The sequence below is a fragment of the Drosophila sulfurigaster genome, chromosome 2R (assembly GCF_023558435.1).
Source record: "Drosophila sulfurigaster albostrigata strain 15112-1811.04 chromosome 2R, ASM2355843v2, whole genome shotgun sequence".
NCBI classification, from domain to species: domain Eukaryota; kingdom Metazoa; phylum Arthropoda; class Insecta; order Diptera; family Drosophilidae; genus Drosophila; species Drosophila sulfurigaster.
Window position 1 is genome coordinate 24,895,430 of NC_084882.1, and position 26,479 is coordinate 24,921,908.

The 26,479-nt window shown below is 37.2% G+C and overlaps 3 protein-coding genes across 3 annotated transcripts in view; 1 reads left to right on the plus strand and 2 right to left on the minus strand.

Annotated features, from left to right (window-relative positions):
• The window catches only part of LOC133838951 (uncharacterized), a 183,708-nt gene that overhangs the window by 49,804 nt on the left and 107,425 nt on the right, over positions 1–26,479 (minus strand). The window lies entirely within an intron of this gene.
• On the minus strand, positions 21,233–23,360 carry LOC133837588 (UDP-glucosyltransferase 2). Its single transcript, XM_062268390.1, has 2 exons — positions 23,030–23,360; positions 21,233–22,969 (listed from the first exon to the last, which is right to left on the minus strand). The coding sequence occupies exons 1-2, from the start codon at positions 23,271–23,273 to the stop codon at positions 21,651–21,653; spliced, it is 1,563 nt and encodes a 520-aa protein (XP_062124374.1). The 5' UTR covers positions 23,274–23,360; the 3' UTR covers positions 21,233–21,650.
• On the plus strand, positions 23,397–25,517 carry LOC133837587 (UDP-glycosyltransferase UGT5-like). The gene is made up of 2 exons (XM_062268389.1): positions 23,397–23,769; positions 23,898–25,517. The coding sequence occupies exons 1-2, from the start codon at positions 23,514–23,516 to the stop codon at positions 25,220–25,222; spliced, it is 1,581 nt and encodes a 526-aa protein (XP_062124373.1). The 5' UTR covers positions 23,397–23,513; the 3' UTR covers positions 25,223–25,517.

Below are 26,479 nucleotides of genomic sequence, written 5' to 3' on the forward strand. Positions count from 1 at the left end.
TGTCCTGTAACAAAATACAAATAGCCAACGCCAGCTCTCTGGCTCCCATGTGGCCAACACCTCTTGGCCCGCTTGGACCAGGCCCAGCTTGATGCCACACACACACACTGTTCCACAGTTCCAACATTGCCAACGGCAACTGGAAAAGCAACTCGGGTAGCTTACTCCCATCCCAGACTGAAAAACAAAATTGCATGCGGTTCCACGCAGTTTGCCTCCCATTTTGGACACACTCGACTCAATGTGTGTGTGTGTATGTTTGTGTGTGTGATTGGGACTTTTCGGCCAACTCGTATTGTTATAACGAAAATTCGTTTATTGCCGTATTGTTGTCATGTAATTCTAATTTGTCTCTGCTTTTGCCTACATAGGGGAAATACTCGACACAACTTCGAGTGCGAGTATTTTAAGAATTTTTGGTAAAAGTTAAGATCATTTGAATTCAATTTGAAAATTGCAATTTCTGAAGTGTATTCCCAGTGGCACAATTAAAATCTGAAGTCAACTTTTTGCTTGGCAACCATTCGAATCAACTGATGATAAAGTTTATCTTAAAATCATATTACAAGCAATCATTATGAAGATATCGCAAGTGCTATAAATACTTTTAATCACAATCTTTATCTAACCTAAATATTTTATTTCGATTGTGGAAAAGTAGAACAAAGCATACTACGTATTTCCTATCCGAAAAATATATATATACACAATGATTTTAGAGTGCTTACAGATATCGGTATCAGAGATCTACCAAGTATAGGGTATTACGTATTCGAGACGTATAGTCGATAATTTGTGTAGAGTGCTGAGCACTCTTGCTTTTGAATGTGTGAAACACTAGAAATGGCAAATTGATTAGACTCACCTGTTTGACCGAGAAGTACAGCTGGTCGTCGTATCTACAGCCGGGACAATTGATTGTCTTTGCCTGCCTGCCTTGATAAAATTGCAGATGACAAGCTGGCAACGCACGCAGGCGGGAAGCCGGGCCAGAGGTGACAGCTTACCTCAGAATTTGACCAAACAAGGCTTCGCATATACGCAGAGAATCAGAAAGAGAGAGAGATTCAAACATGTGCAGAGTTTATCATTGGGTGCAGAGAAATGCATTTAAAATTCCATTTAAATACCAAAATAGCAATAACGTTCTCGCAATTTTTATTTTTCCTTTTCTTTTTTGGTTTTATTAAAAGGGAAGCATATATGTATTTATGTATGTATATTGACCTCAATAATGTCCATTGGCTGTTGCTTTGATAGTAAATTAAACAACAGACTATTTTAACATTTCCCCACATTTATTGCAGATTTATTAAATTTGCAATAATATGCAAAAGTTTGACATTTGGAGATTGGATTTGTTTCAACGACACAACGAGTGAACTTTGAGCTCGACTATTTATGCTCTACACTAAGAGTTGCATTATATATGTATAAATATATTATGTATACGTACAAGTGCTGTAAATTGAACGTATGTAGGTTTAATATTGTTTTACTTATCTTCAATTATAAGTCTTTAAAATTTTGTTTAGCAATTTATCAGCTTTGACCTCGCTATTTATTTTAAACTGTTCATTTGAGTTATTTAAACTGTGAATATTAAGTATACGTACAAGGAAGTGCTGTAAAGTTATCTTATAAAGCTTTAATATATTTTTATTAATTTTTATAAATTATTTTCGACAATTTACAACTTTAATCTAATTCATTCTTTAAAATATATTGAGTATACGTATATGATAAAATCACAGTTTAAATAAGTTTATTTTATTCTCATATATTATCTGTGCTTCTTATGAATTTTTATAAATTGAAAATTTAAATTAATATAAATAAATTTAATAAACAATTTTATTAAATTATTAATTTATTATTTTATACTACACTTTTATCGACTACTTCAAGTTGGCACTCAAAATAAATAAGTAAAAATATCGAAAGCGTCAGTAAGTGAGTGTATTATTGCCACAGCAATAAAAAGTCAACAAATCTGGCTGCATCTTATATACAATATTTATTGCCCCTTACCCTTGAATAGATATTTTTTTTGTTGGTCAGATTCCAGCACGTTTGCAAATAGAATATTACTATTTACCGTAGTGCAATAAAACGTTGTAAAATGCTTTATATATCGCCCATTGCACATATCAATCAATTTTTTATTAGTCGACCTCAGCTCGTTTGTAATCTGAACTCCAATTCTATTTGCAATGCCATGCAAATATTTGTGGCAATTTCATTTCCAAGTTCTTCACTATGTGTGTCGTTTGATGACGTTGCAGGAGAAGAAGAGTGAGGGAGGGATGGAAGGAGGGAGAGTTAAAGAGGCTGAAATAAGGTAACAGTTGGTAGCAAAATTATATGTGTAGCAGCCTGTTGCAAAAACTAATGTCAATATGCAGTGCTTAAAGGCAGGACCAGCTGCTAAATTAGACCAAGTGCTAAGAGAGGGCGTGAAAAAATAAAGAAAATGTTTGAGACTTCAAGGATTCGTTGCACGTTCGCATCTTTAACGCCATATGTTGACTTTTGCTACATTTTCGTGCTGTAAGCACACACACATACACTCGCACACACACACACACACACATGCATACTCACATATGTATATCCTTTATCTTATATGCGCTATTTTATGCCTGCTGGCAACAACAACTACACTCGCACTCCTCTTTTTTTCTTTCTCTCTCTCTCTCTCTGTCTCTTTTTAACAGTTTTGCTGTTGTTGCTGCTGCTGTTGCCTTTTTTCGTCGTTGCCAATAGATTGTATGCCACACTTTGGCATTTTATAACATAAACTTTCATTTATTTTCGCTCGTCTTTTGCCACATCTTTGCCGTTGTGTAGTGCCTGTAATGCGCTCATGTTTGCTGGCATTGTAATGGCGAGTCACATATGCCATAGCCACAACTATACACACACACACACAGAGAGAGAGAGAGAAACTCACACTCATATACATGCATAAACGAGTACACAAGATGCCGTCTGCTGTCTTGACATCTGTCTAACCATTCCACTTGAAAATCGCCCCAAAATTGTAGATTTGCATGCACACCAGCATTGGGCATACATTTATCTCGCTCACTGTGTCTCGGCAGCGGTCGCAAAAGTAGGCCGCCAGTTGTTGCTTAATGCGGCAAGCAGATCCCCCAAAAAAGTGTATACTATATATGTATATGGAGTGGAGGCTAAAAAACATGCCGAAGTAACTTTCTGCTTTCTGTTGCAAGATTCAGTTTAGTTTTCTGGCAAACTGGTCATTTTAAATTTGCAGGACTTATGTTAAAGCGGAATTTGGGTGATAATTTAATTGAAGGCATTTGTAATAAATTTTTATTAGAATTATGGGTTGACTATTCAATAAATAAACAATATTTTTAAGTATGCATAGTCGGGTCATACTTTTTTAAAGTCATGAAATCGGGTCTCACTTTCTTATTTCTATCTCTACGTCTCTCTCTGATCGGGTTACATTATTCTTCTCTCTTTTTGCTAAATGTGTCGCAACTTTCTTATTGTATCTCTATGATTCTTACTAATGAATATTATTCGATAAACAAAAACATTATATATTCTAATTGATGCAGTCTTTTTGAATATTTTAATAGATTAAGTATTTTATAAGATTTGAAGTCTGGTCACACTTTTTAAAAAGATGAAATCTCATTTTCTTATTATCTTTTCATCTCTCTCCTCCCTCTCTCTCTCTTTCTCTGTGATCTGGTCACACTTTATTCCTCTCTCTCTCTTTTTTTGCTTAATGGCGCGCAGGAGTTGAATACGAATCTGAGGCATGCTTTTCAAATATTAAATATATTTCATTAATAATATTTCATTTGATTCATTCAACTCTTACGTTAGGTATAATGAGTAAAATGTATTTCTGTTAAAGTTTTGTATTGATAGCCAACACTTACAATCATCTTTTTTCCAATATATAACATTTCCTAATCAAGAACTGACAATATCAATCCATTTAATGCCACTTCCCCCTCTACTTCTCACATAACGTGAGGATTTTTGCATAAATGTGGATATAATCGCACTCATCTGTCTATTTCATAATATATACACACTACAGATACAGACACACACACACGCACACATTCATATGCATACTCAGATGCTGGAAAAGATGCTTACCTCTTGCATATTTGGTTTAACAACAAATCCATTCAGAATATGTCAGTGGAACGTCGCTTGCTAAGCACAAACTGTCGGTCGCCCGTTGCCTTAGGCTGTCAGGGCTGCCAAGTCGATCACATCAGAGCCTAAGCAGAGAACTCTAAGAAAGCCATTCAAGCGTTTTTCCATCTCTTTTTCTCATATTTTTTTTCCTTCTTTTGCAGCCACCGCAAAAGCAACAGCCGAACAGTCGAACAGCCAAGGAAACCCATCAAGCCGCCAAGTCGCCAAACCCATCGACCATTTGACTTAAATATTTTATGCAAATTTTCAATGTAATAAAAATTTCTTCATGTTCACACACACATACACACACTTACACACACACATATGCGAGCAGAGAGGCGAATAAAAATTGATGCCAATGCCGTTTGTCTTTCAATACATTTCACTTTGCCCCGCTCGCTATTGTCGTTCCCTTTCTCTCTTTGCATGTCTCCCTCTCGCACTTTCTTTGTCTGTCCTTCTCTCTTTGTCTCTCTCTCTGTCTTTATCGGTGTGTCCCTTTTTGGCATTTGCTTTCAACATGTTTGTGTGCAAGTGCGCTGCCAATGATTTTCAATATGTCGCAACTCTCGGCTCAACTTTGCGCTATCTGTCGAGCAGGGTTATCTTCCAAAACACACCCCTTCCTCTCCTATCCTCTTCCCATTCCTTCTCTTACTGGGCATCCCTTTGCCCACCTCCTGCGATTGCTGCTCTTGTGCCACAGCAGCTTGGAACAAATGCCGAGTTAATGCTTTGCCTGACGTCGCCAGCGACATCACCAATACCAACGACAATGAATGCCGCATGGACATGACCTCAATTGCATTGGGCACACACACACACACACACTCGCACACACACATGCAAATTGGTTTGATCGACACCAATACCTAAGGGTGGTAATATGTGTGTTAACTTCCCCAACCCCTTCCCCACCCAATTGACACCCCGCCACACACAAGGCCAAAGAGACAGAGACGGAGAGACAGAGAGAGAGAGTAACACATTGCCCCATCACTGTCATCTTTTAGGCTGACAAGTGCGAGTGCGGCATTACGAGATGTCGTCGCCAGTGCAGCTGTGACAGCCTCAGCATCAGCCTCAGCACCCTGCCCTGCCCCTTTCCCCTCCCTTTGCTCCTTCTTTTTTGTGTCGCGTTGCATTTTTTTTTAGCTTCTTCCGTTTTCCTGCTGCCGCTGCTGACGCCATTTTGTTTAACATATTGTCAGTTGACTTTAGCACTGCTTTTATCATTTTCACTGCATATGGCAAATTGGAGCGTCAACACTTTAACAGGTACTGTATTCGGTAGTGGAGGTTACTTTTGGCATCCACTGTAATAATGGCTTAGATCCAACGTTTGTCTGGGTTCATTGTCTGCTGTTTATGATGCACTTAAATTTAATATTTAATTTTAATGTATTTTGGCCAACGGCAAATGCAGCAGCAAAAACAATGTATCCACATGTCCATGGCATAAAACAAAAGTCAAGCTGGTAAATAAAGCAATCATAGGCGAATATTGTGTTACACTGCTAAGGTGAAAGCATATGTGATTTTGAATTATCTATAATTATTTGTAGAAGACATTTCTGTGGTATAAAGTTTAGCCTTCAATTTGTTCATTTTGATTATTTTTGGATTTTGTTTGTTGCATGTAATTCATTTATATAAGTAAACTTACTCTTTGTCTCAATTTTTCAAGTTTGATTGTCTTGCGCTTTAAAAGCGTTAAGTTTATTTATTTATTATTATTTAACTCAGCAATATCAACTTAAGATTTCATCTTAAAAATTGGTGATCATTTTTATATATTTACTTAAAACAATTCGCTGCTTTAGTTGCTTCCTACAAATATTATAATTTTTCAAATTTTAAAGTCTCTGCTAATCGTCTGTTACATTTTGATACTCTTAAGCAACTCACCTTTGTTGCATATTTAATGTTGCACAGTGTAGCCATTCGCTTGCCCCAATTTCGCTGACACACATTCTTTGATGTGGCACCTGTGTGCGTGTGTGTGTGTGTGTGTGCGAGTTGTTTATTGCCCCCGTCTGTAGCAAGGAGCATTGTTTAGCATTTTTTATGTTTTACATAATTCCAATCAACAGTTTGTATCAATAAATAACATTAAGAGGCCAACAACCCCGCTAATGAGAGCCCAAAAAGCTACCTGCCGTCAAAAAATCCCCAAAAAGAATGAAGCCAACAACAATAAAGAAAAATCCTACACACACACACACACACACACTCACATCTACTATAACATTGAGTGTCTCGTAAAAATTTCAATTATCCTAAATGATTAACTTTGTTTATTACACTGCGAGGCTGTGTGGTGGCTTGCAGACGCAACAAGGACGCGCCGCATCCTGGCAACATCATTTATCAGTTTATGACTTGATTCTATTATTTATTGGCACTCGAATAGAGGGCGGAAAGCAACGGCAGAGAGGCAGCGGCTGCCTCAATGCGTCGCAATTTCAATTATAATTATGTGCAAATCGTAAAAAAAACGAAGCAAAAGAGAGAAAGAGACGCCACCTTCTTGTGCCTTAGATAAAAATCACTTAGTGTGCTTGGCGCCCACACACACACACACACACACACAGATACATGCAAAGTTTATAGCTAACAAAAATCGTTAATAAATTAAGCGGAAATATATTTTCCCAGCCATTGCCGGGAGGTTGCTTCTTCTTGTTGTACTTGTTCTTCTTCTTGTTGTTGGTGTCTCGCTCCATTTGGTCCTTTTAGCAAATACTCGTATAATAATGCTCTTGGCTGGGTAATGGTTTTTTTAATTTTAGTGTCGTTGAAATTATGGTCGAAACAATAATTTAATAAGTTAATGTCTTCTTCTACTTTGCTCCCATAGCATCTTCTTTGTGCTGCTTTTCTTTTCAGTTTTGCCAAAGGCAAAAATTGCGCGTTGGTAGCGTAAACAATTTTCATTTGCTGTTCAAAACAACAACAATTCTCGCACAATATTATTTATGTGTTCACTGTTGCTGTTGCTTCTGGTATTTTTGCGGCCAGCAGCAGCAGCAGCAGGTGCAAACTTTGCGGGGCAGGTTGTAATAACCGTTTACGTGGCATTTTTTTGCGCTGGCGTTTAAATGGTTTTCCCCAGTGGGAAATGCAGGCAAACGCTCCCGGTTTGCAGCCATAGCCATTGGCTATTAGCTTCAAACTGAGAAACAGATAAGTAACTGATAAACATTCTATTTGTGAGCAAATATAAAAGCATTCCACATGTTTCTGTCGCTTATTAAAATTTCTGTGGAAATGTAAAATCCTGTTGCCTTGCAGGTGGGGTCGTTGCCCCATCCTTCTTTCCGCATTCAACGTGATCCAATCACAATCAAATTTGTTCTAGTTACTTTCCCTAAATCTGGCATATGACCCAGACTTGGCATATAACCCTAAAAGGAAAGGCCTGTTGTCACACACACACACACACACACGCAGAGATTGAGAGACAGACAGAAAATACATTGCGCAAATGTAACGGCAACAGAACTTTATGACTTGATTTTTTATGATATGTAATTTGATGTTTTATGCTTTTTGGGCCAACATTTTGAAGGCACACTGTAGCCTTTGCCTTACTGTAGCTAGACGGTTAGCTAGCAATTTTTGCATAAATATTTTAGCATTATACTTTATGATTTTTTACGATTTTGTTTTTATTTACTTTAGCCGGACCGACAAAAAACAAAAAGAAATAACTCGAATTGAGGGTTGATATGCTGCGAGATACTTTATGTGGTGAGCTACTAGAAATTGCATTATAAAATCTACTCTTCGTTACCCTTCTGCCTATTAAACTCTTTTTGACTTCAGCATGCGTGCAGGGTATACAAAACCAACACACAGAGCACAAACTTCGTTTCGGGCTGCATAAAATTTTTGAAGTAAGACAAATAAAATAACATGGGAAGGCAACGAGAGAATGACGACAAACCTGACATGCCATGTGTCCAATGTCCTCTCTTCCTGTTTCTCTCTAGGTAGCCTGACATTGTGGGTTGTTGCTTGGTAACCAGTACAACAGCAACAGCAATAACAACAACAGTAGCAGCAGCGGCAACAGCAAAAAGAAATGCTGAACGAAAACGAAAAATGTCCCCAAAAAATGAGGAACCCCAGGAACAAAAACACATACGCAAAACATAACCAATTTGTGTCTTCATAATTGTAATTCGTCGTCTGCTGCTGCTGTTGCTGTTGTTGCTACTGTTTTCTCTCTCTGTTGCTCTTACGAGAGTGTGTGGAGTATGTGGCAGCTGTCTCACTCGCATCGGGCACTGTCAACTCTTTGTCAATCCCCCAACCCCCTGACCATCCGTTTGGGCACAAAAAACAACCGCACTACAAAATTCAGCATATTCTGCCATAACATATGCAAATGTTCCTTCGGCTGCCTTAATTTTTGAAACATTTCATTCAGAACAAATATATGTATGCTTTACATTTTCCAGCACAACCTAGAAAGAGAAAGCTACCAGAGGGAAAGCGAGAGAGGGAGAGAGAGGAAGAAGAAATGGAGGCTAAAGGTAGCCATTACTTTTGTCAAATTAATTTGGCAAATTAAACTTGAGAGAGCATCAATAAGCCGCCTGGAATGCCAGTCATGCCAAAGCTGAAGCTGAAGCCGAAACAAGGATCTAGCGATAAAGTTGCGACTGTGAAAAGGTAAAAAAGGTAGCCGAGAAAAAACCCTTTTGGCGCAATCAGTCATGAAATCCATTATGATGATTGTTAAAAGTATTTTCTTGTGGCATTGCGCAAATAATCGTGGCCCAACAAACAAGTATTTATAAAGTAATAAAAACATCGCCGAAATGCTTTCTGCTCCAATGATAAAGGTTGTAAACGGTCCACCACAAACACAAAACCAAAGTCAAAAAAAGAAGAAAAAAAAATTAAACTTTGACCAAAAGAAAATTAATAACAAAAAGGACAACTATGCGAGCACAATACAAAACAAAAGCGAAATCAAACAAAAAGTAAAAGAGCCATTGCTCAATAATGATGGCAAAGTCAGGCTACTCTGAGTCCTATATATATATATATACTACATATATGTGTGTGTGTTTCCTCAATGAAAGAAAGCAAAAAGCGAGCGGGAGAGAGAGAGAGAGAAGAAGCGGAACTCATAGCCAAGCAATCAGCGCATAAGCACGCCCTGTAATCAAGCCTAGACCCCATTCCTTTATTCGTTGCCCGAAAAACCGAGGCGCAGCGTGGCGAAATGAAAAGTTTTATAATTAAAATTGAAGAAAATACAGCAACAGCAAAAAATACGTCCCGAATGGAGTGGAGAATGTTTTCTCGCTCCTCGTGTGTGTGTGTGTGTGTGTGGAAGACAATCAGTGAAATGTTCTTGCAATGAAATTCAACAAATTTGTTGGCAAAAAACTTTTCATTTCTGGCAAATATTTCAGTTGCTTATTGGCGCAATTGTGGCTAAATCATTTCCGGGAACTCTGACCAATTGCTCTCTCTCTCTCTCTCCCTTTCTCTTTCTCTTTCTGTCTGCATGATTGAAGCTTTTAAACGTCATTTAGTAATGGAAACACTGGGAGCACCCTTTATACATATATCTAGAGTACTAACTATATAGTTTGTACAACATATGTCGGACATAATGATGATAGCCCCTATTTGGCAACCCACTTGTAATTGCCCGCAGTTATCAAGGCGAAGCATAATTGCCTGACCAATTTTCCAAGACACACACACACACACACACACTCGCTCACATAATGGAATCAAAACTTATGAGTAAAACCCAAGGAAATTTGGTACGTCCATCAATCATATGTTGAATATATATGTATATGTATATAAGTTGCAGAGGGCATTGATAAATTCCATTGCATATTAGTTGACAATTAGCAGTAATTTGAGTGATAAATACGCAAAATCAATTATTAGGCCATGCTGCGTTTGTTTTATTGACATGTGGCATATTAACAGTTATGGCATTCCATTAAATATGCATTTGTTTCAATTACCTACAGCATAGTTCCTCTCTCTCACTCTTTTTGTCTGCTTTTGTCTCGCTCTCTGTGTGTGATTGTTGAAGAAAAATTGTTTAAAGTTATGCTCATGCTAATTACTACATCTAGAGACGAGCTACTTGTTAGGCAGTTGAAGATGCATGTATCACTTGGGGCATTTAAGTTTTGCAAGTTTTAATGCAAAAACCACACTCACACAGATACACATTCGCACTGACACACATGCATATCTGAGACGCAAATTAACTTATGGCAACAATGCGCATCTCAGGCATCGCCCACATCTTCGTCATCGTCATCGCCATCGCCAACGTCATTATCAGGTTTAGCATCTTCAGCATCGTCTTCATCATCTTCGGTGTCGTCGCCTTCATTGTTGTCGTTGCCTGTCGTTGAGAATGCTGGATAATAGCTAGGTATACCAGTCTGCCAGTATGCTATATACGCCATGAATGTATGCTAGGTATGTATGCATCTACCTACATACGTACATACATACATATATACTAGTGGCATAGTTATTATACAAATGCCTTGACGATGCAGCCAAGTAGTTGAATAGCAAACAATAAGCAACATACTCCATTTCCAAATCGACGAAGCAACAAATGCTCTAAATAGATGATTTAAATTAAGTCAAAAATATTAACAGTAACAAATTTGATAATTAGTATTTTATTAACTAAATAAATTGAGTATTAAATTTATTTTGCAATAAATGATTCCTCTATACAAGACAAAAATTGAAAATACAAAAGTAATATACAACTAATTGTAATATTAAATACATATTTACATTGCTTTTTATTAAAGTATAAATACAACTAGTACCAACTAAATTTTATAAATGATTTTTTTTAAGATGTCGTTGTTAGAAAATGCGAATTTTTTTTTACACATATCACTGTTATAATAATTAATATATTTTTACTAAAATGTATAGTCCTTTTTACTTTAGGATCATATAAAATAACACTGAAACGATGTTCATATTTATACCATAGTGACATAAACTCGATGCTATAGTTGCTATACCCGCATGAAAAGTTGATAACGTAGGTAAAATTTTCGTTGCATGCTTACGGGCGTCTCTGGAAATTGTGGCAATTTCGCTAGACTTTTGTGCAGCGAAAGTGCGCGCATGCAACTTACTTTTGCTTGTTTTCATTCTTAATTATTAATTAAGAAATAAGCATGACAACCGGCAGCAGTGGCGACAATGTTATTGTTGTTGTTCTCATTGTCGTTGTTGCAGCTGAGAGTGTGGCATTACTTTAGGCGGGCAATTCACGTGGTTTAATTAGCCAGCTGGCTGATGCCTGAGCTTAAAGCCATAGCCGTTGCTGTAGCTGTAGCCGTAGCAGCAAAGCACTTTTGCAGCTTAATGGAAATGGCCATGGCCAGCTAATTGTCGGTCTCCTTCGCTCACAGACCGAATACCATTTGCGTTTCCATTAACCAAGCCCAAAAGCTTCTACTACTCATTGGATTCACACATAGCTGTATATAGAGTGGGCAAGACAATGGCAGCAAATCGCGCCATTTTCGATTCAATAAAATGCAAAAATATTGCATGGCAAATGAAGAAAACGCTGTTGAAGAACCTCATAAAAATGTAAAAATTTTTGCACCCCACGCAGCACTTAAACAGGCAAAACCACAATGCGCATCGCACTCCATCTCCCGCAGTTGAAGTCTATTGGAATTGGAGTTAGTGTGTGTGTGTGTGTGTGTGTATGGGTGAGCCACCAATCCATAGCCAATATGGCTATGCGTTTGCGTGTGCGTGTGCGCTCAAACCAACGCACTTCCGGTTTAATTAAACGGAAACTGATTTAATTGCATATTTGATGAGCTGCGAGGCAGCGGCCAAATGGATGGCTGGTTGGCTGGCTAGGCGCAACACTGAGGTCCTTTGGCAACCTCCTTGTTGTTGTCGTTGTTGCTTATGTTGTTGTTGTCGCCTGGCGCACTTAGTTATGCAATAGTAACAAGAAACAGCCGCAACGCTGAGGACTCAGAACTCAGGACTCGGGACTCAGGACTATATGACTTGACGCTTTGAGAGCTTAGCATAAATTGTGATGAATACTAAAAAGGCATTTTATTTATGCCTCACTTAATTACACGCACACACACACACACATACATCCACGTCGAGTTGGGAGTGTCGATATTTGTCGCCTTACAACTGTGAAAAAGTAGCAATGTCCTTAGCGTCCTTGTCACCTAAGCGAAATAAATAAATAAAATGTCAACGCCACTAAAGTCAAGCCCAACGAGCAACTTGTAATCGCCCCAGAGACATGAATTCTGACTTGGTTTATGCGTTGTGTCTTGTTTCAATCTGGTTGCTAACATTAAATAACAACATTATCTACTCATTAACATTAACTGCATTTTGTGGAATAAAAAACACAGCAGTTTCTCATTCTAGTTGCTTGATTAATGGAAAAAATCATTAAGAGCATATTTTATTGTTTTAACACTTGACAGACGACTTACGTGAATTGACTTTTCACGATATAACTTGGCGCATAAACCTTGCGTATAAATGAGTGTATTTGTGTGCAGCAACCCAAAGCTACGGGCCGATAGTTAATTTTTATTATTTCCTCTTCGCGCGCTACAGCCAATGAAATTGACATTGTCCAGTCTTTTTCACTCTCTTCTTGCCGTCTTCGGTGCTGTTGCTGCTGCTGGCTTTTAATTTAATGTGCGCATTTTTATGAACATGTTAATTTGATATTCAATAAAGTTGGTTTGATTTTCGGCTTTTAATGGATTCTCGCATTTAATGACATGCTGCCTCCTGCCTGCTCCACCTTCCAGCTATCACTACAGCCTCAGCTACTCTCTGTAGGAGCCATCCAGCTTCAGCTCAATTGTCCTTCTTGCTTCTCTGTTTTAATGCCCTCACTCTCTCCACCTCCCACAAAGTCAACGCTTCGCTGAAGATTATGTAGTCCACGTCCGAAGAGAGAAGGGCGAGTGGGTGTGAATTGCTGCACAGCTTGTTGGGTTTCTGATTTGTGTACTTCCCCATAAGCTCATTGTGAAGCTCTCTGGCTTTCGCAAAACTGAGATTGTCAAATATGAAAATCTATGCATAAAAGTAAGCTATAAAATGTTGGTATAGCACTCAGCTAATACTGATGCAGTTGTGATTTTTAGCTATTTCAATGATTAACGTAAAAAATGTTGTAAAAAAAAAGCAAAGAGCTGCGAAAATGTGACATATAAAGATAGAGTAGAAAAAGGAATGCAAGTTCAGTTAGTTGGTTTAGTTTAATAGCTTTGCGTAATACTTATTTCATATATTCTTCATTTAAATAAACATATTTTAAATATAAACTATAATTTGATAAAAATTTCTACAAATATATGTACTAATAACTTAAATTGCAGAGTATATCTGATGCTAGATTTATTTTAAGTATTGTCACGTAGATGATTGGCAGCTGAGACAGATTTTAGTGTTTGGCACATTAACCCGTTGGCACATTAAACTCACCTGATTTTAATTTAACGGCCTAGCCGAGTGCAACTCGTTTTCGCAGTCGCTATTCTTACCTTCACACTTTCAGTCTTTTACGATTTTTCAGCACATTATTGAGTAATTATGCGGCATCAGAAGGTAAGTCATCCACCCATCAGACATCAAGTCAGTCAATGCAAACTTATTATTACGGTTGTCTAGTTACCTCAGCTCGAAAGAGAGCAGTTTTCTCTTCCCATTCTCTGTTCGTTTTATGAACACTCAAAATGCAAACACATAACATTAACAGACTCATTAACTGCGAACAAAGCAAATATAATTTGTAGCCCAATAAATTTGCTATATTTACTCGCATAGCCATAGCCCGCTGTTGTAACATGGTCTTAGCAAATAAGCAGGGACCAAGAAAGCGGAAGCCACAAAAAATACAGCAGAAATTCAAGCTAGACAGCATACAGAAGAAGTGCGGAAGTATGGGGAAGAGACAAAAATAGAATCAAGTATCCGAGATGAACAAAAAAAAAAAAAGAAAACGGCAAGAAATGTAGGGAATCCTTTTATTACTTTGGCGCGGCAACAGATTTCGCAGGCACAAAAATGAATTTAGCATAAATGAAACATTTTTACGAGCTGCCATTACGGGCAAAGCAACAACATGACAACAATAAAAAAAAGAATATACCAAAAACAAAACAAATACAAACAGAAAGTGAAAGAAGCAACAGACAGACAGATAGACAAAACAAAACAAAAACCAAATATTTGGTCAGACCAGACGCAAATGATGAACAGTCGAAATTTACGTATGCGCAATGCGTGCTACATATACATATATATATACATATATCTTATATATATGATAGATATGTGTGTGATAGACTTCTATATTCGTTTGTGTATATGTCGTCTGCTATATATATGGCTGTCACAAGCTATAGACACACAGTTCAGCAGATAGCTCTGTGTAATAAAAAACATCATCGAAGCCATTTGTCAAAAGCAGCAACAGCAACAGCAGCAGCAGCTTCCCCCAAAAAGATGTTCAGAATAAGGCGGAGAGGGGGCAACAGTTCGTATTTCGTATTCATTGCCAAAAATCACAATAACTGCGCTGCGCTGCTCTGTGCTTTGCCTTGCGATGATATTCGATGCTTGGCTCATTGTTACACTGCCCGCGAAGTAGGCAGCATAAAGTGCCAGCGTACCAATTTCCCTTTTGCGCAGCTTAACGAATATTTCGCGTATGCTGTGCCAGGCTTCGCAATACGCTAACTTGTGTCCAAACACGCGCGTCTACAAAATGCGTTTGGCCACACTCATGGCACAAGCCGCATCCTCCCTCCCACCCGGATACGGATACGGATTTCAGTGCTGTGTCCTATGTCTGTGTTCGTGTCCGGAGCCACGTCCGGGGCATTTTAAAGCGTGCCTGGGACTTCGTCGACGTCGTCTACTGTGAGAAACGCATAAATAATCTTGTTGCCTCACGGCTGTTGAAATGGCGTGAAATAATAAAAGCGACGTGAAAGCAATAGCGACCAGGCAATCGCAATCGCAACTGGCAACGAGCATCGGGCAACGAGCAATGGGCAATGGGCAATGGGCAACACAGCCCAAAGGCTGTTGAGTTTTGCTGTCTGATATTGCCCCAGTAGTTGTTGATGTTGTTGTTGTTGCTGCTGCTGTTGTTCGCGTTGTAGTTGTTTGGTATGCTGCAGGCCATGGCCCAGTCGAGTCAGCTTGAGTTGAGTTCAGTTCCGTCTTTTTGCGTGCCTGATGTCTTGCAGTGTGTGCAACAGCAGTAGTAAGTGACTGCGAATATTGCGTATACGCAGTGGAGTGCGAGACAAAACGAAAGGAAATCAAATAAAGGCAGGTTTTCTTTTGTGACTTCCACTTGCCTGTGAAACTTGTACAAAGGGATTTATTCTATTAATTATATTACTTAAGAGTAGAGCGCAAATAATTTTAATTAATAATAATAATTCCTTAAATAAAATTTATTGTGAACTATAATTCACTATATTTTATACATTTTGAATATTTAAAAATATATTGTAATGTACTCGAAAATAAGTTCAACATACAATACACTTTTCTTTGAAGTTTCGCAATAATGATAAACTTGCACTCACTTTTTATCTGATAGATACAAGTATCGCTGATTCTGTTTTGAAATTCATCTCAGGCTTTATATCCCAGTCTAAATTATCCAAGTACCTGAAGCTGGCTTCAGTTTACCTTTTGTCTGGGGCCAAAACATGTAAACGCTGTCAGCGGACTCTGAAATTATTTATTTCTTGTTTGATTTATGCGTTGCTGTTGGGTATAATATGAGTATTCTACAAATAAGCAGAGCTAAGTATATGTGCTACTAAGGGCATTCATGCAATTTATGAAAGCCATGGAGGTTTGAGCGAATGATAGGGGAAGGGTGGATGAAAGGACACCTCGAACCACAAAATTCGCCCCAATGAACCAGGAGCCCAATGCCACGCCCTCGACTTTGTTGCTGCTCCGTTGGGATTAGAGACAAATTAAAATTGTAATATTTTATTTATGTGAGTTGTGTTGTAGCTTTAGTTATTGTTGTTGTTGGTGTTGTTGTCGTTACTCCAGCAACAAGAACCACAATAACTGCTGAGGCAGGACATTTGTCCTGGCACATTGTCATTTGGGTGCTGCTGCTGCTGCTCGGTCAGACTGTCGGTCCGTTTGTTGGTATTAGGGGTTAATTCGTGTGTTTATTGCAGTTGGCCAAGTTTTGCGTTTGAGTTTTGTATTCGGACGACGCGTCGTGGGAGGCCAGCAGATACTTAAATGTATTTACACGCGATACAACAACAACAACAGCAACAACAACAACAGCAAGAGCAATAAGGTCAACAACAATAACAAACAATAAGCAACAAACACGGCAAGCGGCAAACAGCAAACAGAAAACGGCAAATGCCGAACGGCAACGAAAAATTGTAGACTATTTAAGAAATTTATGTGCGGATGTTTCGCCGTCGGGATATTTCCGGTTTATGATGATTATGTTTTGTGCGCCACCACACCACCATCCTCCTACATCCACTTGCCCCCTAAGGCCTCAGACCCCTAAGCTCCCCCTCGGTTCTGGCTCTGCCTCCGTTGTGCTACGTTTTATTTTCGTTTATTTTTAACAAGCGGATTACTTCTTTGCCACGTTGTTGCTGGTCTTGTTGTTGTTGTTACTGAATATTTTTTTTTATAACTCTGTCTCTATGCAATAGCTTTGAGCCGGTGCTTGGGTCGCGTTTTCATTTCTTTTGTTGCTGCCAGCATAATGCATAATAATCATAACAATAATTTCTTTTATTTTTATTCCCCTTTCTTTATGTCGAGCGAAAGTTTTTTTATGCTCTCAACGCATAATTCTTGCGTGCATTTTAATTATTATTTAAAAAGCATTTTTATGCATTTGAATAGAATGTTTTCATTGATTTTTTTCTATGCGTTTTGTGTTTTTTTCAGAATTTAAAATTCGAAAAGTACTCATAATTAAATTTCATCCCAAACCATCAAGTTTAAAATGAAATTCTTCTCTCCATGAATTTCAAATGAAATTTACGATTGTCATAAGACAAGTTCAAGTTGAGTTGAGAGTGTACATACTACAGTTGCTCCTAAATGAATTATTTGTTTTAATTGACAATTAAAATTGTCTGATTTATTTTCTCGGTTTTCAAAAGTTATGACTATCATATTTCATTCTCCTCACTATTCCGCTTTCAACTACAAAGCGATTTAAGAAACTGCGTGCACCTCAATGAATAAGACATTTACACAACTTTGTAATGATATCCAAGTTAAATATTGCAAAATTGTTTGTTAAGATACTGCTAATTAAATTAAATACTATTTCAAATTCAATTTAAAGATAATTTAAGTTTTTAGGAATTAAATCTAAAGAAGGAATTGGTAATTTAATTCTTTTCGTGCATATATCATATAAAAGGCACATCAATATGTTACGTACATAAATCGGAGCAAAATAAACTTCGAATTAGTAATATTTTATCTGATGATGTTTTCTACGGATGCATCTCATACTGAATTATAAGAATGAAAATGTGTTTGTTATGAATAGACAATTTTCTATATATATGTTCATTTACGAACACTGCAACAAAATAAGTACGATAGATTTGATTAAAAAAAACTTGTTTTTATCATTCTAGAATTATAAATTCGTTGTGAGTAGTTAAAATATATAAACCATAAACAAAAATTGATTTTGATCAAGAATTGTTAGAAAATATCTTCTAATATGGAATGCCTATTTTAAATTAATTTGTACTAATTTAGTTTTAATTCTTCACGCTATATTGGCATCAAATATTTTGTTCCTTCTTAGAGTGGTTCATGTACCATATTCATTGCGCAACCACTGCTAGTGTGGCTAACAAAGCCAAACAAACAACCGTCTAACTTCATTAAAAACAAAAATCTGCAAATTTGTCATGGAGCAAGAGAAAGAACGAGATCAGAAAAGACAACAGAAGTGGAAATTAATTTGCCTGGCTACATGCAAGGCAGCGACAGAAATGCGAATCAGAGAACTCCAACGATGACCACACACACAGAAAGAATGGGGGTATTATTTTTATTTCTTTATACAAATGCGACATCGTCTGGCTTTTATTATGGGCATTCAGCTCAGTGGCATTATATTATGTGCCCCATGTTGTTGTCGTTGTCGTTGATGTTGTTGTTGTTGTTGCTGTTGCTGTTCCCGGTTGGTCAACGGCCGGCCACAAAAAGTAATCTCTGAGCATAAACGCATATCCTGACTGCAATTATGCCGAATGCTGAGCATAATGCGACCACAATTTTCATTACCACACAGCGAACACAGCCCTTTGGACATGTCTACCAAAACCAACAGGAACACCAAAAAATGAGGCTACACTTTTATATGTGAATATTTGTGCGTTGTGTGTGTGCGTGTGCATGTGTAAATACTACATCTATTGCTGGTGTAAAAGCTCAAAACGCGGACACGACAAAGTCGCTTATTAAGCCAAAAACAATAACTGGGCTTTAACCCGACGCCTAGCTGCATGCACGCCTCATAAAAGTCTAATTAATTAAAATCGTGCTCGAGCCGCTCAGCAGCACTGACAACGCGACAAACGCGCCGACGGCAACGGCACCGGCAACGTCAGAAGCAACAGCAAGCACCAGCAGCAGCCAACGCGTCGTATGCGTAATGCGCACTGGGACTTAGGCGGTAGACGCTAATTAAAAGCCTGCCGCACAAGTTTGCTAGCAAACAAGTAACAGAAAATAGGTGATGTAGAAGGCGAAGTAAACATACACTATACACTATATCTTTATCTATATCTATATCTATATCTATATCTATATCTATATCTATATCTATATCTATATCTATATCTATATCTATATCTATATCTATATCTATATCTATATCTATATCTATATCTATATCTATATCTATATCTATATCTATATCTATATCTATATCTATATCTATATCTATATCTATATCTATATCTATATCTATATCTATATCTATATCTATATCTATCTATATCTATATCTATATCTATATCTATATCTATATCTATATCTATATCTATATCTATATCTATATCTATATCTATATCTATATCTATATCTATATCTATATCTATATCTATATCTATATCTATATCTATATCTATATCTATATCTATATCTATATCTATATCTATATCTATATCTATATCTATATCTATATCTATATCTATATCTATATCTATATCTATATCTATATCTATATCTATATCTATATCTATATCTATATCTATATCTATATCTATATCTATATCTATATCTATATCTATATCTATATCTATATCTATATCTATATCTATATCTATATCTATATCTATATCTATATCTATATCTATATCTAAATATCTCCTTTAATAAGAAAGTGACCCCTAGTAAAATCAGGTATAAGAATCATCAGCTAACATAGAATAGTTTCATCGCAGTTGTGAACATGCTTTTCATGCGAGTTACAAAGTTAATCAGGCCTCAAATGTTATCCCCAGTGCAAAGCTGGAGCAACAGAAGCGCCCCGATGGAATTTGATTAAAAGTACTTTTAATAAAGTTCTTTTGCTACCATTGATGATATTTATTGCATGCGTTTTTCATGGCCCGCTAGAATGTTAATTAGTTTTTATGATGTCAGTGTGTGAGTATGTGTTGCCTTTGTGTGCGCACAATCCAGAGAAGGCCTGCGGGATTATGGCTTATTAAAAGGCTTATGAAAGTCAAAAGAAAGTTTACTTAATTTCAGTTAGTTAAGCGCCAATGAAAGCCATCCACTTGAGCATTGACCAAAAAGTTTGTTGGCCTGCCAAATGGCCAATAAAACTGGCTCGGCTCGAAACACAATCCAAAAGGGACGCGCGACTTCGTAAATTCACAAGAATTTTTGGATTAGACACTCGACCAGTTTATAGCCAGCACATAAATTCAAATGTTGCATCATAAAATCAAATAAAAATCTGCAATAAACATCAAATTGACAACACGTTGCGACAATTTGCTGGCTCTGCGACTCGTTGATCTAAGAATACAATCGTTTTGAATTTATGTGCACAAATAATTAAACATTGCTTGATTTTTTGTGCCAGTGTTGGTTGTAAATTATGTGAAACTTTAAGCATTTTAATATTACTTTGTTTGCCAATAATAAATTTGTATCATTATTTATTTTATTTATAATTTTTTTATCATTGAGCAAGGGTATAATTGTATTTGATTGAAGGAGAAGACTATGAACGGAAACAAAAATACAAATGAGGATAGAGAAGAAGCTGTAAAATGCCATAATGTCCAGGAATTCTATACCTTTAATAGGTCCTTGTCTGTGTACTTCGCGGACACGTTTCACGCTGGGTATTTTACCCAGCATTTGTAAAAGCAATTGTGCGCACTTTTTGTTGCCAACTTGAGCTGCGCATTTTAATGTGGCCCCCCTTTTTTTAATTTTTCCTTTCCCGTTTTTATTTTGCTATGGCAAAATCCGTGGAATGAAAAAAAATGGTTAGCAAAGAGTTCAAAGCATGCTGGGCACGTGCTGATTGATGTAAAATGCGTAATGAGTGCGGTTATACTTATGGGAAGGGGCTATGCTTTGGGTATGGACAGATAATGGCCGGCCGATGATGGAAAGTTTCCTAATTAGAATATACGTGGCTGTTTGCAAGTGTACTTAGAAGGTTGTCCAACCTTTTTTTTTTAATTTAGCAATGGCTTCAATGGACCAATTAGAAGCAATCATAGAATTTGTATTTATGTCAATAAAAAGGCCACAATACTTAAAAGGGTTTTTTTAAATACTACTTGTTGTAGAGCTTTAATCCATTTCACATATTTTAACTCTTTGGTTATAGTTGAAATGCAGTTTAATATACTTTTCAATGGTTTTTACACAATTCCATTTAATATTTATTTTCGAAACGCAAGCTGGTTAACAAATTGGTTTATAAGTTAATGTAAATTACGTAAAATAAACTTTACTTATCTATTAATAACTATTTTATTACTAAGCGAGCAGCATTTAAATAGCATCATTTACATAGATAAAATTACATACACCATTCTCAAATTATTTATAATATAAAATCATTAATATTTTAATATGTTTTCCATTGTTAGTTTAATTTTTTGTTTTAAAAAAGAAAATAATTTTTGACTTCACTGTTTAATCACTACAAACCTATGTTTTATTTTTTGTTTGATAACTATCAATTCATTGAACCCTTATCAGTAAAGAGTAAATATTGACTCTCTAATTTTTTCTCTTTGTCTCTTCGTGGCTTTTTAATCATGCTCTTTCGATTCGGTTTACTTAGTCATTTTACAACGTGCTTGATAAGCAAACTTGCAGTTGCGTTAGGGAATGTGATACAGTCGCATTTGAAAGGGCTTTTTCAATAGCTTAAATAATTTGACACTGAAGCAGCTAAGTATAATTATGGACAATCCAATGCGACCAAAAAGCATCGAAATAATATCCAAACTGTAGTATTGCATAAAGGATATATCCTGATCGGAGAGGCGCATATGTGGAGCTCCCTTATGTCGTATCACATATTCCGTCCACCAAACTGCAGTTTCCAGAGGAGTCATCGGCTGATCTCGAAGTCGCGTGGCCATCTGTTTGGCCTTCTGGGCATATGTGGGATTCTCAATCACCTCTTTGATTGCCTGTAGTGTACTCTCCACAGTCATTGTGCCAATGTCCAAAACCTGGGCAACGCCAGCTTGTCTCATGCGTTCGGCATTGCCAAATTGATCATAATACATCGGCACACAAATCATCGGTACACCACTAAACGCTGCCTCAATAATGCTTAGAATCCCTCCATGTGTAATGAACAGCTTTAAATTCGGATGCGAAAGTAGCTTGCGCTGAGGTAACATTTGCTTCATATAAATTTTATCCGATTTATGGATAGGGTTTTCTAGCTCTGATTTCCAAATGATGTGCCACGGTAATTGCTCAAAAGCTTCTTCTAATATTTTCAGCATGTGCGGGGGAAGCCATTTGTTAACGATTTCCAGGCCCATGGAAAAGTAAATGACACCATCAACTGCCTCATCCATGAAACGTTGGAGTTCCGGCTCGAGATCTTCAATGAATGCGTTCATATGCATACCGGCAATTTCAATTACGTTGGGTACATTGGATCTTGCGCGTCCTAAGCTAAAATGATGATTGATCAACATCAGTGAGAAATTATGCCGGATTTCATAGAGACTCTCCGCAGGTCGATTAAAGAAGTGCTTGTACAGGTGAACTTGCTTGGGCAGAAAAACCATGCTATCTATAAGCCACTCCTCTGTGATATATACCCAATTTGTGAATCTATCGAACATGCTAATGCCATTTGAATATCCCTCGGGCTGCATTGGCTCGTACACACTGGGAGCTTTGTTGCCGGCCAAATAGTCGATGTTCCAGGCTGTGCCATAGGCCGATAGTCCCACCAAAGGTGCTTTAAAATGCTGCGCGAAACCGTAAAGAGCATCTGTATGAGAGGCCTGTACAATAATCATATCGAAATGTTCATTAGGATCACGTAACAATCCCTGAACTTTGGGATCGCTTAGAATATAATACGAAGAATTACGGAAAAACGTCGATATGATTGATGATTTTCCCCACTTCGATAAGGGATAAGTCCCCTCAAAATCAAAGTCAAGCAAATCTAAAATAAAATATTCAATTCAAGTTATCTACAACAAAAATATATTAGCCATTTGCTTACCATTTAATAGCTGATCCATTAGTTTAATTCGAATGTGCCGCACACCCTCAATATCTTCCAAGTGATTATATGAGGAGACTATGGTAACCTGATGACCATTCTGAACAAGGGCCTTCATGTACGGTGCCACCAGCAGAAAAGGCGCTGGGAAACTATATGAGAACACTGCCAATATCTGAGCGGCATGAGTCAATGACAAGCACAGCCCAAGGACTGCCAAAGCACTGGCTATGTGCCCTACCATGTTGCACAACGTCCGTACATTTCACAGCTCATTCGTGTACTGAGGTTAATTATTGAAATTTTCGATACCACTCCCATAGCTTGACTGCTAATGTTGAAGAGCGTAGTTCGCTAATCTTATCATTCAGCAATGCCATTGCCAGTTGGTGAGCGATTTGAGTGGCAACACTTGATATAGTCAGTTGGATTCCACATGTGCTTCGCTTTGGTTCTGTTTCGCTAAGAGCGATTTAAGTTTAGAATGCGCCTGCAACGCCCGCCGCTTAAGGTGGTTGGCCTTGCAGCGCTCTTGCTTCCTGTGGGTCAAATATGGGCTGCCAGAATACTACTTATATTTCCCTTTGAAATGCAGTCGCAGTGTAATCTCTTGACGCAATATTTGCAAGCATTGCTGGATCGTGGTCATGACTTGACTTTAATACACGCGTTTGCAAATTGTCCAATCACAAAACAGTTACACTCCATATACGTAAAAGATCAATATGAAACGGCGCAGGGTAAGTTCCAATCTTCAGACGACGACGTACGATACGATTTTGTGCAAGATAAGAAATAATCAAGCTACAATGTTTACGAGTAATTAAAAAAAAATGTTGTTTTCTGGCTTTGTTTATTCCATAATTAGAATTGCATTACGATGACTACTGGACCCTAACCAAATGGGGTGAAGTGAACTCTATACGCAACTTTTTAGTGAAAGTCTGTCTGAATGTGCTAGTCAACGCAGAGGTTCAGAATCTAATGCGCGCCAATATTAGCTATGATTTATTTGTGATAGAACCATCCAATACAGACGCACTCTTCGGCTTGGCAGCACATTTCAATGCCACCTTGATGGGCCTTGCAACGTGTGGTGGTGATTGGAACTTGGATTCTTTGGTTGGACACTCGGCTGCATCGACATTTGAGCCCATGTTACCTATTGGTTTTAAACGTAGCCTCACTCTTTTGGACCGCTTCTACAATTGGATGCTTATATCTGAGGAATGGTTGATGCACAAGCTCATTTTTCTTCCAGGACTGCGGGCAGTGCATGATCATTTCTTTGGTCATCTAACAGAGAGTTTTGAGGATATACGTCAGAATTTTTCGCTGATATTGTTGAACCAACACTTTAGCTTATTCGATGCCCGACCAAATGTGCCTAGCCTCATTGAAGTTGGTGGCATGCATGTGCCCAAGAAACGGCCTGAGTTGCCTCCTGATCTTGCTAAGTTTGTTGAAGACTCTCCACATGGTGTTATCTTGATGTCTCTTGGCACGGAATTACGCAGCTGTGATTTATCAGTGGAAACCTTGTCCATAATATTGAATACTTTTCAGACATTGCCGCAACGGATAATTTGGAAATTTGAAGGCAACAAACGACCAAATACAAGTGCGAATATCTACATGGATGAGTGGCTGCCTCAGCAAGCATTATTGGCACATCCCAATGTACGACTATTTATCAGTCATGGAGGAATGCTGGGAACTTTAGAAGCAGCATACTATGGCAAACCAGTCTTGGGTATGCCATTATTTTTTGATCAGATCCGTAATGTAGAGCGAATGAAGGAAGCAGGTGTAGCCATAATGATGGACACTCTTGAAATGACAAGGCATGATTTCGAATCAGCTATTAAACAATTGCTTGATCACCCTAAGTATTGGCATAATGCTCAGACATTATCACAAAGGTTTCGGGACCAGCCAATGCATCCTCTGGACACGGCTGTGTATTGGACAGAATATATTGTGCGCCATAGAGGTGCTCCATATATGAGAGTATCTCCCTCCAATATGAAGATTATGGATTACTACTCCGTAGACAGTTTGTTTTTGATATTTGCACGTCTAAGTATCATTATTGGCATCGTGATATATGTGATTCTCAAATTATTGCAGTGCCGTGAAAAATTTGTTCTTCTCTATATTTCAATTTGCAGACTATTAACTGGAAACGTATAATTTGGAAGTTGATGAATTTACCATTTTAGTTACTCTTCAATTCTCTTATCTAATCTTGTGTATGATAATTACCAATTAATTTTAGTAGACTATCCATAATTGTTCATACAAATACGCAAAACGAGTACTACAACTCGGTTTATTTGCTAATCTTATCGCACTCTTTGTTTTCAATTCTTTTCTGGCAACCGACTTAATTGAGATTGTAAATGAAAAGTTATCGAATGTTTCAGTCTACTACTCTCTTATATTATATATAAATTACTCTATTAGTTGCTAAGGATTATTTTAATTACATAATAAAATTATAAAATAATAATAATATAATTATAATAAAAAATAAAAATATTATTTTTAACGTATTAATTAATAACATAAAATCTGTTATTTAGTTTTATAAGTTTACAAATTTACGTCTTTGGATATATTATTATTAAATTTTTTTAATATTTCATGTGCCATTACATATACTTATAATTTGTTCCCGATATATCCGGATGTTTCAGTAATCGAACCGCCTTTCTACAATGTGAAATGCGTAAGTCATAAGTCAAATGAAAACTTCAGATCTTAGCGTTTGGTCAGTTACATGTTAGATCAGAGTTAGAGTGGGAAAATTAATTAATAATCAAGTAATTCTAAAAAAATATTTATATATTCCAAATGAAAATATGTTTTAAATCAATCCTTAATCCAATTGTTTGTATCAAAGTGCAATGAAATCTGAGAGAGCTTAAGTTTGAGAGAGTATGAGTTCTATTATCATAAATTGCTATTTTTACGCTCAATCTAACACTGTGGGTATACAGTTATAGTAAACATTGAGTAGGTTAGTGCTGTGTGAAGCGTGTAGAGAATAAGAAATAATGAGTTCAACAGAGAGAGAGAAAATATGAAGGAGGAAGAATTTAAGAGAGCTTAAGTGAGAGTTAATTTTTTGTTTGCATCAGAACATACTAGATTTAGTAAACACATGAAATTGTTGTCAGACGCGACCGTGATAATAACAATCCTATAAATAAAATCAAAACAAAAAAATAAAGCAAATATGAAAGCAATTGATAAACTCAAATATTTCTCACGATCATTTGTAGTTTGATAGTCAATAGTGTTTTGTATTTTTAAGATGGTAATAAAGTTAAAGTAAGGAATTACTACCTGGTAAAGATGATGGGCTATGGAATTGATACGCATTATAAATCAGCTCATTTTGCTTCTTCAAATGATGTTACTGATAGTAACAACCGTACTGACGGA